Below are 20,013 nucleotides of genomic sequence, written 5' to 3' on the forward strand. Positions count from 1 at the left end.
AAAAAGCTCTCAGTTGTCTCTTTGCAGGGATGTGTCCTATTTTTAACTAAACGGCACTTCTGTAAGTATGACGAAAGTCTCTCATACTTGGAGGTTACACTAAAAAGTGGGGCACACATGAATTTCTAGTTTTCTTAAAAACACAGTGGTTTGAACAAAATCTCAGGCCAAAGTGGCAAAGATAGTTTGTAAATGTTGATGATAGAAATATAAGAACAACCACCAAAAATATAGCATAGTGAAATGCCTAGACAATGTTTTCTGTTTAGTTCAGAATCTAGCTAGATTGAAAGTGAACGACTGTGAGATCCACTCATAAAGTCTTCATCTTTATATCTAGTCCTGATGCTCCTGGAAGACACGGATTATTTAAATCTGAGTGCCTTGATAGATTATCTTTGTGTTCGAAAACCACTGTTTGTACAATAAGCAGATTGTTAGATAAGAATGATCTAAGAATGAATTTATAGTAGCAATCTTGGTTTTAAAGTATTGTCTCCTTGGAAGCAATGATAAATTTACATGTTTCATAAAACCTAAAAAAAAAAAAAAAGACAAAACTAAATTCTTATGGTAGATGTACAAAGATAAAGCTTACTTTTCTATGCTGTATAGCCTAAATGTAACTGCAATTTATGAGGTCAGGCAGATTCCAGTTTTTACTGAAATTTTGTCATAAAACATAAATCATAGTTACTATTAAAATCAAGAAGGCACATTTAAATTTGACAAAAGTTTCCAATGAAAATGTGTTGTACTTTCTTTGATCACTCAAAGAAATACATTGCCCCTTCTACATTAATTCTGTTCTGTAGCATGTTATAGAACTTGTTTATCCTCTCTCTCTCTCTCTTTCTCATTGAACCAAGCCCTAGACATTCTGTAGCAGAAATGAACATCTATGAGTGTTGAAAATTTGCAAGTTAGTAACACACTACATACAAATGTACTTTTTTTACCTTTAAAGAGAGTACAGAAATACATAATATGAGACTCACCTGACAGTTCACATCCAAGAAGCTCCATTCTCAAAGTGCAGTGTCTTCGACAGACTTGGGGATAGAGTCTCACGTACTGAGCTTTTATGGGGGGCGTGAAAGAGTTAGCATAGGGTGTGTTGTTATCCACATTTCCACGGAACACCTATGTAAAAAGATAACATAGAGTTTAAAATTATTAATTGCAACAGCTTTTTCTTAAAACCTATTTTCATATATTGACCCTATATCCTACACAACGTAATCTCTCAAAGATTGGATTAAATAATCTAGGGGTCTGGAGCATTTAGAAAGCACCTTGCCATGAGAAGTGAATATAAATATAATTTTCTGTAAATTCAATATTTAACACCTTTCTGCAACCTTAGTATTTTATTTTTCTTCTACTGATATAAATAAAATATAATGCTTTTTTCCCTAAAAAAAAAAAAAAAACAAACCTATAGACAGAATCCTCATTAAAGCTGTAAACCACTGTGACCTATGGCTTAATCTATAACTTACTATGATGGTCGTGTCAATTTAAGGCCAGTCCTTCAGACTACTTTAATCTTTTAACTTAATCTGGGACAGGGGTCTGTCTGCTCATTTTGCTACTTAGTGATTATAGTTTTTTTGTTTCATTTTGTTTTTAGGAACCAGTCTTCACTATTGCTTCCTGATCACTCAGTTTCTCTAATACTGTGATCAGATTTATGACATTTTAGGGTCTGATTCCTCAAGATTACTTCCTTATCAGTCTGTCCCAGATAAGAGACTCCTAATTCTTCATATATATCTCCAGTGAAAAGCTAATTTTCTCTAAAAATTAAGTGCTAAAATGTGTTATTTTTAATTCCTTTAAATCTCATTCTCATTTTACCCTCTACATAATCAGAAAACCTATTAAATTCATTTAAGAAGGTAACTTAAAAAATCATTCATAAAATGTAGGAGAGTCTAGTCTAATGACTCAGTTTTAAATGGAATGAGCTGCAGTGCTGATTTTTTTAAATTAAAAATTGGGGGTAAAATTAATTAAAAAATTAGAAATATCATATGAAAAGGCAAAGGAGACATAGAATATTATATCCATTTCTTCTAAAATATCTTATTCTGCTAAATAACAAAATTTTCTTCCAATATGAAGTATATAAAGATATTTATGTTTTCTATAACTTGGTGTTTTTCTTTAAAAATTATATTTTTTCTTTAAAAATAAAAGTTTTGATCTGTATTTATTTGATTAAGGAGAGTGCTAATCTGTCAAAGCAATAAAATGAAATTGAAAGCTGACTGTTGTTAAAATAAAACTTAATTTCATACACAGGACTATGCTAACCTTGTGATAAAGTGTTTATAGGACCACCAATTAAAATCTGAGAAAGATTTCAAAGGTAGCTACTGTACATTGATAATTTGGGATACCACTGTACCCTCTCCACACCACTGGTGCAATTAAAAGAATCATAAATTTACTTTCAACAGCATAAGCCTTCTGCTGAATATTCAGTAATCATTTGGTAATCCATGATCATTTATGGGAGTTTACTTTCAAATTAATAATGTCATGTAAGTCTTACCATATCCTCATTGGTGCCTTTCACTGTGTACATTGCCCAAGTCTTTCCATCATTACTGTAGGCAATTTTGTAGGATTTTGTATACTCTGGGCTTCCAATCCTCTTGGCTCCTTGAGTAATCACACCAGTAACTCTCATTTTTCTTTGTAAATTTATCTGAGGAGACAAGGCATAATCAACTATAATTTCACTGCTTTCAGGATAACAATGCTGATGATATCAAATTTGAAAATGGAACATTTTTATTTATTAGTAAAGATTTTAAATAATACAAAACAAGCATATATCAAGCTTAGCTTCAAAATGTCTTTCTCTGATGGTATACTTTTTTTTTTTTTAAAGTAAAGCAATATGTAGGAACAAGATTTGAAAAGGGCCATGTGTCCCCAAAATATAAGTACTGAAAGCATTTGGTTGATTATGATATGTAAGTATGAGTTAGCAAAGTGAAAAATGAGAATGTTATCTTCTCAAAATAACCTCAATGACATTACTATGAAACTAATGTCACTATAACTGTTAGTGTGTCTCAACTGCTTTAGCCTTCAAGGAATTTCCATTAAAATAAAACATGCAAACCTCTTTGAGATCTTTGAGTATTAGAATAAGAAAAGGTAAAGACAACAATGATGGCAAAAAACAAGTACAAAAGTATCTTCAGTTTCTCAGTCTTTATACTGTAGTCTCTGCTATGGGTTGTGTAAGTACACACTGGCCATTGAGGGTTTTTCACCAAATACTTCTCATTTCATTATATGGAGATGTTCTAACTGATATTTTCTCCCCATTCCAAATCACCCTACAATAGTTTGCTGCAGCATAACTGTCACCTAATAAATCTTTCAACATTTTTCTCATATTTAAATAGAAATCTCCTTTTGACACAACATAATCATTCATTAAATGCTACCATGTAAGAAAAATACTTTCTTCATATATGGGCAAACATTAAAAATTGTTCTATTCACTTTAAAATGCCTTTATGATGTCTATAAAATCTTAAGCTCAGTAGAAAAGCACTGTTTCAATGTTCTTGACAAATCACTATAAAGCTCTCCTCTCCACCAATTACAAATCAGAATAATTTAAATCTGTTATACTATAATATTGTTAATAATTCAGAGACCATTTCCTGAGAAAACCAGAAAATCTTCAGATTCATGTAAGTGATAAGGATTTTCCACTCTCTGACGGGACTATAAGAGTTAACATTTGAAATGGCGGAGGATGTGCATGAAGAAACCAGCGCCTCTAGAATCATTGTTTTTATATGATTAAAAACATGTCATACATTTAAAAAGTCAAAAATTGGAACTGTGAAAGCAATCATTAAAGAGTTCCCACCCCAGACAAACACTGTGACTCATTAAAAGACCTACAATGTTTTATTTCCCTGGATTTATAGATTTTAAATGTGTTAATGTGTTAAGGGCAAGCCTGAATCTTGCATGTAGCCAGTGCCCTTTCAAGCTTCTGAAAGTTTGCTAACATGGCACGGTCCACCTTCCTCCCTATTCTGAGTTTCCCTAAGTCTCATCTTCCCTCTCTGATGGTTCTTCCCCAACTAGTGCTCATAAAACGAGTCTCTGTCTTACTCATCTGGAATTTGGATGAGTTAAAGAACTGGGGTGGATGGTCCCCAGCCTCTGACTGGTGAGCATGCCCACGTTTCACTCTTGTAAAGCAAACCTATAAACAACATTTTTGTTTTTAAATTCTGGGCCTGTGGTTCCTTTTTTCTTCAACAGTGTGAAGTGAGTTGACTCATATATCTGATTTTGCTTTTCTCATTTTAATACTTAGACATCAAAATCACTGACATGAATACATTTTATGTCCCATTCTTGTTTGGAGGTACAAATAAAAGAATACTCCCCATGAAGGTAAATTTTACTTATTACTCTTTTATCTCAATTCATTCTCTAAAGATGATTTTGTAATTTTAACTGTGAGATTTGGTAAAGGTTATCTCCAAAAGAGACTTTATCTGTATGTTAGGTAAATGAGCACATTGCTATGAAAGAGCCATATTCTTCCACTAGCATATGTATAGCATTTTTTTTTTTCACATGGAGACTCTTCATAGTCTAAATCTTTCTAATATATATAACATAAACAGTGGACACTATGAATCACGTTTCCTCCCATTTTGGAAGCCAAATTCCACACTTGATACTGCTGAACATTCCTTTTTCATTATCTTTTATCTTGTTTCAATTATCTTGTTTACACCCCTTATAGATGGCCAAATTATCTCTGCTAGAGTTTTAGCTGATGAGCTGTAGACTAATTTTCTGAAGCTTAAATTGTGTAACAATCAAAAAATGAAAATCTGAGTACATGTTTCTAAGTCATATCAGAAATGATGTTTTAAAGGATTCCTGTTTGCTCTAATATTTGCAAGCTCTGAGTATATATCTCAAGGAGCTGGAATTCCAGAGAGTAAACAGCACCCAACTTGGGTGGTATCTACTTTTAGTAGGTATTTGTAATTAAATATCAGTACTGTTTTCATCAAATAAAAAATAACAACCAAAAAGGGATTCATAGAATACTGGTTCAGGGATTATTAGCAATTACTAGGTTTTAGGCTTTTGAGTTCTCCTGTATCTAGCATTATTAAACTTGGAATAATAAGGAATTCATATATAAAAGAGCTAAGATTTCACTGTCATAGTCATACACAAATTTAATACCAGGAATCTATATTACTGTGAGAAATAAACTAAACCTTGGGAGAAGGTTATCACATGATTTTAAAAACATCTCTACCACAAAATTTGCTGCAAGTAATCCCCTTTCATCCCACTCCAACATTATTTTGTGATCTTTTTGTAAAATAACATCGGCTAAAAGGTGATCTGACTTCTGTTTATTCTGCCTGTATGAAGGTGTAAATAAACTAAAGGTCTACTAAAGGGGGTTATATCAGAAATTCCAAAATTACTCCCTGTGGCCTTGATAGATGTTTGGATATGCAATAAAATATTTTCATTTATTTATCTGGTTTCAGAGAAATTACTGTTCCACTGGGTAGTAGGTATACTGCATGTCCTTAAAAAAACAAAAGTACTTTCTAAGGTGTTTTGAGTGAACTGTTTTCCCTGCATTAATGTAAATATTAAGATACGTAATCTGGATCTAGAATGCCTAGAACCCAGGCAAAGACCAGGCAGAAGGCAGAAAAATGCTGACAGTTTCGGCCCTGGCTTTTGCCACTTCCCACCAATATATCTTGAACAACTTGTCTAAGCTTTCTGAAATTTAATTTCCTCCCTAGTAAAATGGATTTTAATAGAATTCTTACATGTGAAAATTACATGATATAATGCATGTAGAAATTTAATAACACCTGCCACCCAGAAAGCTCTGTGCTTGCTCTTTGGGTTGATTTTTAGTTTTTGTTGTTCTTTAAATGAAAAGGGGCATTCCTTTTCTGTGTTCTGCCCTTATATGAGCTAATAATCATAATAACCATATGAAAAAAACTTTGAAATCAACTTCCAAAGCTATGTACTAATAAGATATTTAGGGCTATTATGTTTAAGTGTGTGTGTGTGTGTGTGTGTGTGTGTGTGTGTGTGTGTGTGTGTGTGTGAATCTAACCATTAGATTCAACATGGGAGAGAAGGGGAAATTAATGGGTTCCTGACAGGTGGCAGGTTAAGATTTCAAAAAAAATTTTAAAAATCCCTAAAAAGATAAAGGAGTTTTTGAAACATAAGACAGAAACAAGCATCTAAATAATAAAATAACAAAAACCAATTGGAAATACTGAGAATAAAAAATATAAAGTTAAATAAAGTTTAAAATGAAGCTGAACAAGTTCCCAATGGGGTGACTTCAAGCAAAGAGTCATAGTTGAAGAATAAATTAGTGAGCAGAAAGACAGGTTATGAAACCCTTTCTAAAAGGTGATGGGATAAAGATATTGCCCATATTGGCAGATGATATAACAATTTACTTTGAAAATTCAAGAGAAGTAACAAATAATAAAAACTAATTAAAAAGTTCTGCAAGTTTGCTTAATATAAGATCAACATATAATTAATCGGGTTTCCCTGGTGGCACAGCGGTTAAGAATCCGCCTATCAATTCAGGGGACATGGGTTCAAGCCCTGGTCCGGGAAGATCCCACATGCCGTGGAGCGACTAAGCCTATGCGCCATAACTACTGAGCCTGCGCTCTCGAGCCCGTGAGCCACAACTACCGAAGCCCACACGCCTAGACCCTGTGCTCCGCAACAAGAGAAGCCACCACAATGAGAAGCCTGTGCACCACAACGAAGAGTAGCCCCCACTTGCCGCAACTAGAGAAAGCCGGCGCCCAGCAACAAAGACCCAACTCAGCCAAAAATGAATGAATGAATGAATTTAAAAAAAACATATCATTAATCTATATCAGCAATTATCAAAGGAAAATGTAATATAAATAATCAAAATAGTGTGATACTGGCACATGTAAAGGCAGACTGATCAATAAAACAGAAGAGAAAAATCAATAAATAGACCCCAGTAGGTAAGGAAATTTTGTATATGAAATAAGTGATATTCAAATTAGTGGAGAAAAGATGGAATATTCAATAACTGGATTGGGACAATTTGGTAGACACCTTAAATAAATAAATTTAGATCAGTATCTGTCATTTTGTCCCAGAATAAATTCCAGGTAAATTAAACACTCAAATGAAAAAAAAGAAAGAAAGAAGGAAAGAAAGAAACCACAAAGGACAGAGGAAATGTAGAATTAAGAATACTCTCAGAGATAAAAATGACTTTCTAATCATGGTACTGGTTTTACAAATGTTATTATATTAAACTAAAATTTTCTTTAAAAAGCAAAATAAAGTCAAAATACAAATGACAAACTGGGATTCATATTTTTATCAGAGCACAGGATTAATCAAAAATATTAGATCTTACCAATTAATAGGTAAAGCACAGACAACCTAAGAGGAAAAAAATGGGCAAAGGATTTCATTAGTTGACATCTAAGGAAATATATATGGATATTAAACATATGAAAAGATACTCAATCTTCTTCATGTAAATTGAATTAAATCTACCCCAAGGTACTATAATTCACCTTTTACATGAGCAAAAGGAAAAAAAAAAAAAAAAAAAAAAAAAAAAAATTATTATATGGTATTAGCAGCAAAAGTGTAAAGAAATAGGCAAGCATGTACATTCGTGGTGGGAGTATAAATGACACAGTCTTTTATGAAGGGCAATTTAGTGACTTGAAACAAAATGACAAATGCACATTTTCTTAAACTTGGCAATTTCATTCTAGGAATGTAGCCTACAAGTATAATCACACATAGGCAAAATGATGTAGGTACAAAGTTGTTCCCTGCAGCACTATGTATAATATAACACAATTTCAAGCAATTTAAAATGTCTATCAATAGGGGTCTAAGCCATTTCATTATGGAGAAGTCCAGAAAATGAATACAATTCAGTTGTAAAACAAAAGAACAGGAATGAAGGAGCCGGGAGGGGACAGGGAGAGAGGAGATCTTAGCATACGATTTAAGAAATTACTGCTTTCAGGTTTTGGTGTGGTATCAAAGAAGATGATCTACAATTATCTGGAAATTATGTGAAAAGAGTACAAAGACTTTAGTAACAGGACAGTGTGCACTGCATACCCCTCTTTACTGTAAAGGGCGAATAATAAATATACATATTTTCTTGTACATAATTATAATGTCTGAAAGCAAAAATAAGAAACTGGTTAACAATGGTTTCAAAAGTAGGTAAACAGATATCTGGAAGAGAGAATTAGGAAGAAGAATTTTTACTATACTCTTTTGTGTCTTTCGAAGCTTGTAATTTGTAGATGTCTTACCTATTCAAAATACAAATACAATTAGAGTAAAAAAAATAAGATGTTATTTATAATACCACAGTAATTATAAAATATCTAGAAATTAACCTCAAAAATAATTAATATGACTTATGGAGAATATTTTTGAACTAAAGGACATTATAGAAGACCAGTATAAATTTTAATGGATGAGACAATATAATAAATTTACTCCCTCAATTTTGTTTGTAAATTCTGTGCAGTTTTCATCAAAATCCAGAAAAAAACTATTTGCCATGATTAATTTATTCTAAAAATCTATACTTTTTTATTTTAAATTATACATTGAAAAATAAACTTTCATTAATAGATAGCTAAATGAATCTTGAAAAAGATGTAACAAAATGGGGGAAGTCTGCCATGTATTAAGACCTTACAAGACCATTTTAATTAAAAATAATGTGGTGCTAACACATAGAAAAATATCCGCGCAAATTGGAAAGGGGATCCAGGAAGAGTCCCGCATATATATTGACACTTGAGGCAGCACTACAAGCCAGTGGAGAAAGGATAGATTATTTAGTAAATGGTGTTGAGAGAACTGATTCTCTATATACAGAGAAATGAAGTTGGATTGGAATGTACTGAAGACCGAATGTGAAAAGTAACACTATTCATCTAACAGAAGAAAATGTAGAAACATAATTTTTGTGACCTCAGAGTTGAAGAAGCTGTTCTTTTAAGAAGACCAGAAAAGCATAAATGTGAAGGAAAAATGGAATTGGCTCCCCAAAGAAATTAAAGGTTTCTATTCAGCCAAGTACATGGTTGGGTAAGGGTAATAGAAAGGTGACAGCCTGGGAGAAGATATTTGTAATGTCAAAAGCTAGCAGGCTTATTTAGTGTACTAGTTCTATACTTTTAGGTCTCAAGACTCCTTTACTCTCAAAAATTATTGAGGGCCCCAAAGAGAAAATACACTGATACCTGACATTGTGGGATATATATATCAATGCTTATTATATTAGAAACTAAAATTGACAAATTTTAGAAATATTTATTAATTTTTAAAATTAATAACTTTATTAATAATAGTAAAGTAATTGATTAATTAATTAAAAATAAGAGTAACAAACCAATTACATTTTAACATAAGCTCCATAATTTTGTAAAATAATAAATTGTCCAAAGCCAAAATTTTACTGGGGAGAGGTTATTTTACATTTCTGTAAATCTCTTTAATATCTGATTTAAGAGAAGATAAGTAGGTTCTCATATTTATTTTCTACATCAAATCTACTGCAAAATATTTTTTGGCTGAAGTATGAAGAAAAGCCAGCTTCACACAGATATGTAGTTGGAAAAAGGAGTATTTTAATAACCTTTCCAGATAAATGTTTATATTCTTCTTTGCTACCACATCAGAACTTGACAAGAAGTGGTTTCTTTTTTTTTTTTTTTTTTAATGTCTGAAACATTTATATTAACATATTTCCATACATATTTCCATACAAATACAAATATAAGATTTTTAGAAATTTCATGTAATGTCTGAAACATTTATATTAACATATTTCCATACAAATAACCCAATGAAAGTTTAGTATTAGTTGTTTTGTTTGTTTTTTTATACTGCAGGTTCTTATTAGGCATCAGTTTCATACACATCAGTGTATACATGTCAATCCCAATTGCCCAATCCAGCACACCACCATCCCCACCTCACCGCAGTTTTCCCCCCTTGGTGTCCATATGACCATTCTCTACATTTGTGTCTCAACTTCTGCCCTGCAAACTGGCTCATCTGTACCATTTTTCTAGGTTCCGCATACATGCATTAATATACGATATTTGTTTTTCTCTTTCTGACTTACTTCACTCTGTATGACAGTCTCTAGATCCATCCATGTCTCAACAAATGACTCAATTTCGTTCCTTTTTATGGCTGAGTAATATTCCATTGTATATATGTACCACATCTTCTTTATCCATTCGTCTGTTGATGGGCATTTAGGTTGCTTCCATGACCTGGCTATTGTAAATAGTGCTGCAATGAACATTCGGGTGCATGTGTCTTTTTGAATTATGGTTTTCTCTGGGTATATGCCCAGTAGTGGGATTGCTGGGTCATATGGTAATTCTATTTTTAGTTTTTTAAGGAACCTCCATACTGTTCTCCATAGTGGCTGTATCAATTTACATTCCCACCAACAGTGCAAGAGGGTTCCCTTTTCTCCACACCCTCTCCAGCATTTGTTGTTTGTAGATTTTCTGATGATGCCCATTCTAACAGGAGTGAGGTGATACCTCATTGTAGTTTTGATTTGCATTTCTCTAATAATTAGTGATGTTGAGCATCTTTTCATGTGCTTCGTGGCCATCTGTATGTCTTCTTTGGAGAAATGTCTATTTAGGTCTTCTGCCCATTTTTGGATTGGGGTGTTTGTTTCTTTGATATTGAGCTGAATGAGCTGTTTATATATTTTGGAGATTAATCCTTTGTCCGTTGATTCATTTGCAAATATTTTCTCCCATTCTGAGGGTTGTCTTTTCGTCTTGTTTATGGTTTCCTTTGCTGTGCAAAAGCTTTGAAGTTTCATTAGGTCCCATTTGTTTATTTTTGTTTTTATTTCCATTACTCTAGGAGGTGGATCAAAAAAGATCTTGCTGTGATTTATGTCAAAGAGTGTTCTTCCTATGTTTTCCTCTAAGAGTTTTATAGTGTCCAGTCTTACATTTAGGTCTCTAATCCATTTTGAGTTTATTTTTGTGTATGGTGTTAGGGAGTATTCTAATTTCATTCTTTTACATGTAGCTGTCCAGTTTTCCCAGCACCACTTATTGAAGAGACTGTCTTTTCTCCATTGTATATCTTTGCCTCCTTTGTCATAGATTAGTTGACCATAGGTGCGTGGGTTAATCTCTGGGCTTTCTATCTTGTTCCATTGATCTATGTTTCTGTTTTTGTGCCAGTACCATACTGTCTTGATTACTGTAGCTTTGTAGTATAGTCTGAAGTCTGGGAGTCTGATTCCTCCAGCTCCATTTTTTTCCCTCAAGACTGCTTTGGCTATTCGGGGTCTTTTGTGTCTCCATACAAATTTTAAGATGATTTGTTCTAGCTCCGTAAAAAATGCCATTGGTAATTTGATAGGGATTGCATTGAATCTGTAGATTGCTTTGGGTAGTATACTCATTTTCACAATGTTGATTCTTCCAATCCAAGAACATGGTATATCTCTCCATCTGTTGGTATCATCTTTAATTTCTTTCATCAGTGTCTTATAGTTTTCTGCATACAGGTCTTTTGTCTCCCTAGGTAGGTTTATTCCTAGGTATTTTATTCTTTTTGTTGCAATGGTAAATGGGAGTGTTTCCATAATTTCTCTTTCAGATTTTTCATCATTAGTGTATAGGAATGCAAGAGATTTCTGTGCATTAATTTTGTATCCTGCAACTTTACCATATTCATTAATCAGCTCTAGCAGTTTTCTGGTGGCAGTTTTAGGATTCTCTATGTATAGTATCATGTCATCCGCAAACAGTGACAGTTTTACTTCTTCTTTTCCAATTTGTATTCCTTTTATTTCTTTTTCTTCTCTGATTGCCGTGGCTAGGACTTCCAGAACTATGTTGAATAATAGTGGTGAGAGTGGACATCCTTGTCTCGTTCCTGATCTTAGAGGAAATGCTTTCAGTTTTTCACCATTGAGAATGATGTTTGCTGTGGGTTTGTCATATATGGCCTTTATTATGTTGAGGTAGGTTCCCTCTATGCCCACTTTCTGGAGAGTTTTTATCAGAAATGGGTGTTGAATTTTGTCAGAAGCTTTTTCTGCATCTATTGAGATGATCATATGGTTTTTATTCTTTAATTTGTTAATATGGTGTATCACATTGATTGATTTGCGTATATTGAAGAATCCTTGCATCCCTGGGATAAATCCCACTTGATCGTGGTGTATGATCCTTTTAATGTGTTGCTGGATTCTGTTTGCTAGTATTTTGTTGAGGATTTTTGCATCTATATTCATCAGTGATATTGGTCTGTAATTTTCTTTTTTTGTAGTGTCTTTGTCTGGTTTTGGTATCAGGGTGATGGTGGCCTCATAGAATGAGTTTGGGAGTGTTCCTTCCTCTGCAATTTTTTGGAAGAGTTTGAGAAGGATGGGTGTTAGCTCTTCTCTAAATGTTTGATAGAATTCACCTGTGAAGCCATCTGGTCCTGGACTTTTGTTTGTTGGAAGATTTTTAATCACAGTTTCAATTTCATTACTTGTGATTGGTCTGTTCATATTTTCTGTTTCTTCCTGATTCAGTCTGGGAAGGTTATACCTTTCTAAGAATTTGTCCATTTCTTCCAGGTTGTCCATTTTATTGGCATAAAGTTGCTTGTAGTAGTCTCTTAGGATGCTTTGTATTTCTGTGGTGTCTGTTGTAACTTCTCCTTTTTCATTTCTGATTTTATTGATTTGAGTCCTCTCCCTCTTTTTCTTGATGAGTCTGGCTAATGGCTTATCAATTTTGTTTATCTTCTCAAAGAACCAACTTTTAGTTTTATTGATCTTTGCTATTGTTTTCTTTGTTTCTATTTCATTTATTTCTGCTCTGATCTTTATGATTTCTTTCCTTCTGCTAACTTTGGGTTTTGTTTGTTCTTCTTTCTCTAGTTTCTTTAGGTGTAAGGTTAGATTGTTTACTTGAGATTTTTCTTGTTTCTTTAGGTAGGCTTGTATAGCTATAAACTTCCCTCTTAGAACCGCTTTTGCTGCATCCCATAGGTTTTGGGTCGTCGTGTTTTCATTGTCATTTGTCTCTAGGTATTTTTTGATTTCCTCTTTGATTTCTTCAGTGATCTCTTGGTTATTTAGTAACGTATTGTTTAGCCTCCATGTGTTTGTCCTTTTTACGTTTTTTTCCCCTGTAATTCATTTCTAATCTCATAGCGTTGTGGTCAGAAAAGATGCTTGATATGATTTCAATTTTCTTAAATTTACTAAGGCTTGATTTGTGACCCAAGATGTGATCTATCCTGGAGAATGTTCCGTGCGCACTTGAGAAGAACGTGTAATCTGCTGTTTTTGGATGGAATGTCCTATATATATCAATTAAATCTATCTGGTCTATTGTGTCATTTAAAGCTTCTGTTTCCTTATTTATTTTCATTTTGGATGATCTGTCCATTGGTGTAAGTGAGGTGTTAAAGTCCCCCACTATTATTGTGTTACTGTCGATTTCCTCTTTTATAGCTGTTAGCAGTTGCCTTATGTATTGAGGTGCTCCTATGTTGGGTGCATATATATTTATAATTGTTATATCTTCTTCTTGGATTGATCCCTGGATCATTATGTAGTGTCCTTCCTTGTCTCTTGTAACATTCTTTATTTTAAAGTCTATTTTATCTGATATGAGTATAGCTACTCCAGCTTTCTTTTGATTTCCATTTGCATGGAATATCTTTTTCCATCCCCTCACTTTCAGTCTGTATGTGTCCCTAGGTCTGAAGTGGGTCTCTTGTAGACAGCATATATATGGGTCTTGTTTTTGTATCCATTCAGCCAGTCTATGTCTTTTGGTTGGGGCATTTAATCCATTCACGTTTAAGGTAATTATCGATATGTATGTTCCTATGACCATTTTCTTAATTGTTTTGGGTTTGTCTTTGTAGGTCCTTTTCTTCTCTTGTGTTTCCCACTTAGAGAAGTTCCTTTAGCATTTGTTGTAGAGCTGGTTTGGTGGTGCTGAATTCTCTTAGCTTTTGCTTGTCTGCAAAGCTTTTGATTTCTCCATCAAATCTAAATGAGATCCTTGCCGGGTAGAGTAATCTTGGTTGTAGGTTCTTCCCTTTCATCACTTTAAGTATATCATGCCACTCCCTTCTGGCTTGCAGAGTTTCTGCTGAGAAATCAGCTGTTAACCTTATGGGAGTTCCCTTGTATGTTATTTGTCGTTTTTCCCTTGCTGCTTTCAATAATTTTTCTTTGTCTTTAATTTTTGCCACTTTGATTACTATGTGTCTCGGCGTGTTTCTCCTTGGGTTTATTCTGTATGGGACTCTCTGCGCTTCCTGGACTTGGGTGGCTATTTCCTTTCCCATGTTAGGGAAGTTTTCGACTATAATCTCTTCAAATATTTTCTCTGGTCCTTTCTCTCTCTCTTCTCCTTCTGGGACCCCTATAATGCGAATGTTGTTGCGTTTAATGTTGTCCCAGAGGTCTCTTAGGCTGTCTTCATTTCTTTTCATTCTTTTTTCTTTAGTCTGTTCTGCAGCAGTGAATTCCACCATTCTGTCTTCCAGGTCACTTATCCGTTCTTCTGCCTCAGTTATTCTGCTATTGATTCCTTCTAGTGTAGTTTTCATTTCAGTTATTGTATTGGTGATCTCTGTTTGTTTTTTCTTTAATTCTTCTAGGTCTTTGTTAATCATTTCTTGCATCTTCTCAATCTTTGCCTCCATTCTTATTCCGAGGTCCTGGATCATCTTCACTATCATTATTCTGAATTCTTTTTCTGGAAGGTTGCCTATCTCCACTTCATTTAGTTGTTTTTCTGGGGTTTTTTCTTGTTCCTTCATCTGGTGCATAGCCCTCTGCCTTTTCATCTTCTCTATCTTTCTGTAACTGTGGTTTTTGGTCCACAGGCTGCAGGATCGTAGTTTTTCTTGCTTCTGTTGTCTGCCCTCTGGTGGTTGAGGCTATCTAAGAGGCTTGATGGGAGGCTCTGGTGGTGGGTAGAGCTGACTGTTGCTGTGGCGGTCAGAGCTCAGTAAAACCTTAATCCACTTGACTGTTGATGGGTGGGGCTGGGTTCCCTCCCTGTTGCTGTGGCGGTCAGAGCTCAGTAAAACCTTAATCCACTTGACTGTTGATGGGTGGGGCTGGGTTCCCTCCCTGTTGGTTGTTTTGCCTGAGGCAACCCAACACTGGAGCCTACCGGTGCTCTTTGGTGGGGTCAATGGCAGACTCTGGGAGGGCTCATGCCAAGGAGAACTTCCCAGAGCCTCTGCTGCCAGTGTCCTTATCCCCACGGTGAAACAGAGCCACCACTCGCCTCTGCAGGAGACCCCCCAACACCAGCAGGTAGGTCCGGTTCAGTCTCCCCCAGGGTCACTGCTCCTTCCCCTGGGTCCCGATGCACACATTACTTTGTGTGTGCCCTCCAAGAGTGGGGTCTCTGTTTCCCCCAGTCCTGTCAAAGTCCTGCAATCAATTCCCTCTAGGCTTCAAAGTCTGATTCTCTAGGAATTCCTCCTCCCGTTGCCGGACCCCCAGGTTGGGAAGCCTGACGTGGGGCTCAGAACCTTCACTCCAGTGGGTGGAATTCTGTGGTATAAGTGTTCGCCAGTCTTTGAGTCACCCACCCAGCAGTTATGGGATTTGATTTTACTCTGATTGCGCCCCTCCTACCGTCGTCTCACTGTGGCTTCTCCTCTGTCCTTGGACGCGGGGTATCCTCCTTGGTGAAGTCCAGGGTCTTCCTGTCAATTATTGTCCAGCAGCCAGTGGTGATTCTGGTGCTCTCGCAAGAGGGAGTGAGAGCACGTCCTTCTACTCCGCCATCTTGGTTAATCTCCAAGAAGTGGTTTCTTAAATTTAAGTTGCAGTGTGGAATCTGAAATCTACCAGTGGACTTCTCATATTCATTATGTTAAAATCCATTGGTTTATCTTGCACTTTAAATGGGTCTTTTACCCCTGCATGGTTTTGTAAAATCATACATTTGTCATTTGGAAAATATAGACTCACGGAGCTATGTGGACTCTCTAAAAGATTACACATTTTATTATATAATATCAAAAAGTCACATTCATTAATATCACCACCAATTTCATTAAAAAATCTTAAAACACTGGAAGCTCTCAAGCTCATGCTGGCAGTTACATTTTTTCCAAAATTCTAATTTTCCCTTGAAATTTCAAGTTTTGTCTAGCAACAAATACTGTCAGTTGTTTTCCTTAATATGGCAGGACTACTTTGTTCATTTTCAAGAAAATATCTGCCAAATATCCAGGTATGAATAGTCATGGTTTGTCAGTTGTTCTCTGAAGTAAACATAATGTTCAAATAAGGAGGGGGTAGTTCAGCTTGCGAATCACACAGTCTCCCAAGTGCTTTTCCTCGAGATCATCCTCATATAGTTCAGTACTCAGGAGAAGTACTTTATGTGTGATTCCCATGTCATCATGCAGAATATTAAAGACATGGCCAACATCGGCATTTAATAAAATTAATGATCGTTACTGTTTCATCAAGGACATTCTTAAATGAGCTGGAGTTTTCTTTTGTTTTGGCCTCCAGCGTGTGCATAATGGGGGTGAATACAAAGACTACTAGTACAGTTTGATGCTACTGTCTTGATTTGTGCTAAGACTCCAGCAGTTTTACTCACCATTGTTCTGTGGCAACAGTACAAATGTCAACACAGTGAAGATGGCAAAGAAAATCTTATAATTATTATGGAAATAGTGTTGACCTGTGAACTTCCTGAATGGGACTTTGGGGATCCCTACCTCCACAAGACACATGGGTACTTCAAGTTCAGTTGAGAACTACTGATGTGAAATATACAAGGGGTTATTACAAACACACACACACACACACACACACACACACACACACACACACTCCAAAGAGACGAAAAAAAACCAACAGAAAACGGAGCAAAGCATATTAAAGGGCAATTCAGAGAAAAGGAAATGCCGATAGTTAAATTTTCACTATTAATTAAATAAATGCAAATTAAATAAAAAGAGCAATTAATAGCCAACAACGTATAGCCAGAATGGCAAAACAAAAAACATGAGATAATATCAAGTATTGCTGAAGTATTCCTCTGCTGATGGCGGGAGTTATTATTAAAATTAACCTATTCCTGGGTATTCCTCCCCGCACCCCGCAAATTTCTGCATAGGTGCTCAATGAGAAATGCACGCACATATTTATTGTAGAATTTTTTATGTTAGCAAAGAAGAGCAGCTTAAGTGACTATCCCTAGAGGAATAGAGATTGAAAATATAAAATGTATGTGCACACATGCATGTGTCTGTGTGTGCTTTTGCACACATACACAAAAGCATACTTTCTGAGAGTCAGAAGTGATGAACTGGATTCATACATAGCAATCTAAAAACATAAGAATGTGGAAAAAAACAGAATGAAATATACACAACACCATTTATGTAAATTGAAAAACAAACACGTATACAACATAACATCATGCACTTTCCAAAAATTCATGTGTCTAAATCAACCCAGGAAAGGTGAAATGAAAGATTACACATCAACCTTTCTAGGCTGAGTTTCTATAAGAGAAGAGGAATGAGACAGAAGGTGGGGAATGAGTAACAGTGCCAGGAAATAAGGAGGTTCATCCTCAAATCAGTGCTGGCAAAAGATATTCAAAGTGGGGGAAGGGATCATTGGTTCCTCTCATTTCCTCCTCTGTTCTCAAGGAAAAGGACTTAAGTATGACCATCTGATGTAAGAGTACCATTATATACAAAAGTATTTTCTGAGACGCATTCCCCAGTATAAAATACAGTGCCATAAGCATTTCAAGCATACTTATTGCATAATAACATACTTAAAAGTATTTATAGTTGTATTTTAGGCAAAAGCTAGTATTAAATAAGCAATTAGCTTTAAAAGTAGCTTTATGAATAGCTAATTGTTTTTCTCTACCTCAACCTAGAAGTTGTGATACACCTAAGTAATGCATTCCAGTGTGGGTCTGACTGGTAGCTGGTATCACTACATAAAAACAATATGAACATAAAATGTAAACAAATACAGCTTGCCAAAAGGAACTACTTTCTTATTTTATTAAACTGAAAAAAAAGCTTTCAGTTTTTTAAATGTTGTAATACTTGGGAAGTGGAAGAGGAAGAATTCCTTTTTGAAGAAAAGGAAACGTTTGCCAATTGAAGATTGTTAAAAGATAAACTGAGGCATATTAAAAATTGTAAGAGTTTATTTGATCAAAAAGTGATTGGAATGGGGCAGCACCAAACAAGAAGTAGTTAAGAGTGTTCCACAAACAGGAGCTTGGGGGAGACTTACAGAGAAGAGGGGGAAGCAAAGCAAAGAAATTATCTGATTAGCTAGAGCTTAAGGAGTTGCATCATTTGGGAAAGCCTAGTTGGCTGTTTGTGATTGGTTGTCCTTAGGTTTCCATTTCTTAACCTTGAGGAATTTACAGGCTTAGGTTTGTGTTTGCCTATGTAGGCTGCTAAGGCATTAAAGTCAACTCAGTCTAAAACACATAAACAGCGCATACAACTCAATATCAAAAAAAACCAAACAACCCAATCAAAAAATGGGCAGAAAACCTGAATACATAGAAGATATACAAATGGCTAACAGGCACATGGAAAGATGCTCAACATCACTAATTATTAGAGAAATGCAAATCAAAACAACAATGAGATATCATCTCATACCTGTCAGAATGGCTATCATCAAAATGTCTACAGGGGCTTCCCTGGTGGCGCAGTGGTTGAGAATTTGCCTGCTAATGCAGGGGACACGGGTTCGAGCCCTGGTCTGGGAAGATCCCACATGCCACGGAGCAACAGGGCCCGTGAGCCACAACTACTGAGCCTGCGCGTCTGGAGCCTGTGCTCCACTACAAGAGAGGCCGCGATAGTGAGAGGTCCGCGCACCACGATGAAGAGTGGCCCCCACTTGCCACAAGTAGAGAAAGCCCTCGCACAGAAACGAAGACCCAACACAGCCAAAAATAAATAAATAAATTAATTAATAAAGTTCCTCTTAAAAAAAAAAATGTCTACAGATAACAAATGTTGGCAGGATTTGGAGAAAAGAGAACCCTTTTGGTGGGAATGTAAATTGGTGCAGCCACCATGGAAAACAGTATGGAGGTTCCTCAAAAAACTAAAAATAGAGCCGGCAATTCTACTCCTGGGTGCATATCTAGAAAAAATGAAAACACTAGTTTGAAAAGATCCATGTGCCCCAAAGTTCATAGCAGCACTTTTTATAATAGCCAAGATATGAAAGTAACCCAAGTGTCCATCAACAGACAAATGGATAAAGAAGATGTGATATATACATATATGAATATTACTCATTCATAAAAAGAATGAAATTCCGCCATTTGCAGTAACATGGACAGAACTAAAGAATGTTATGCTTGGTGAACTAAGTCAGATAGAGAAAGACAAATACTGTATGTTTTAACTTATATGTGGAATCTAAAAAATAAAACAAATGAACATATATAGCAAAAGAGAAACAGACTCACAGATATAGAAAACAAACTAGTGGTTACCGGTGGGGAGAGAGAAGGAAGCGGGGGACATGTTAGAGGTATGAGAATAAGAGATACAAACTATTATGTGTAAAATAGATAAGCAACAAGGATATATTGTATAACACACAGAATTATAGCCATTATCTTGTAATAACTTTTAATGGAGTATAAACTGTAAAAATACTGAATCACTATTCTGTATACCTGAAACTAATATAATATTGTAAACCAACTATACTTCAATAAAAAAGGCAAATCAGACTAATGGTCTCCTTGTTTAATTAATTTAATAAGATGAATCAATAAGAGAAATAAATGCCTGATTCATAAATTATTAGGAAAATCATATTAAAATCAAACACTTAGTGGTTGT

General features: G+C 35.2%; 1 protein-coding gene across 2 annotated transcripts in view; it reads right to left on the reverse strand.

Moving 5' to 3' along the window:
- Positions 1-20,013, reverse strand: part of EDIL3 (EGF like repeats and discoidin domains 3) — a 436,572-nt gene that overhangs the window by 120,468 nt on the left and 296,091 nt on the right. For both annotated transcript variants that reach the window (XM_036849259.1, XM_036849260.1), the window contains 2 exons: positions 2,561-2,716; positions 999-1,143 (listed from right to left, as the gene is read on the reverse strand). In XM_036849259.1, coding sequence (XP_036705154.1) covers positions 999-1,143; positions 2,561-2,716 — 301 coding nt within the window. The remainder of the gene's footprint in view (positions 1-998; positions 1,144-2,560; positions 2,717-20,013) is intronic.

Source organism: Balaenoptera musculus, chromosome 3 (genome assembly GCF_009873245.2).
Source record: "Balaenoptera musculus isolate JJ_BM4_2016_0621 chromosome 3, mBalMus1.pri.v3, whole genome shotgun sequence".
Lineage (NCBI taxonomy): Eukaryota > Metazoa > Chordata > Mammalia > Artiodactyla > Balaenopteridae > Balaenoptera > Balaenoptera musculus.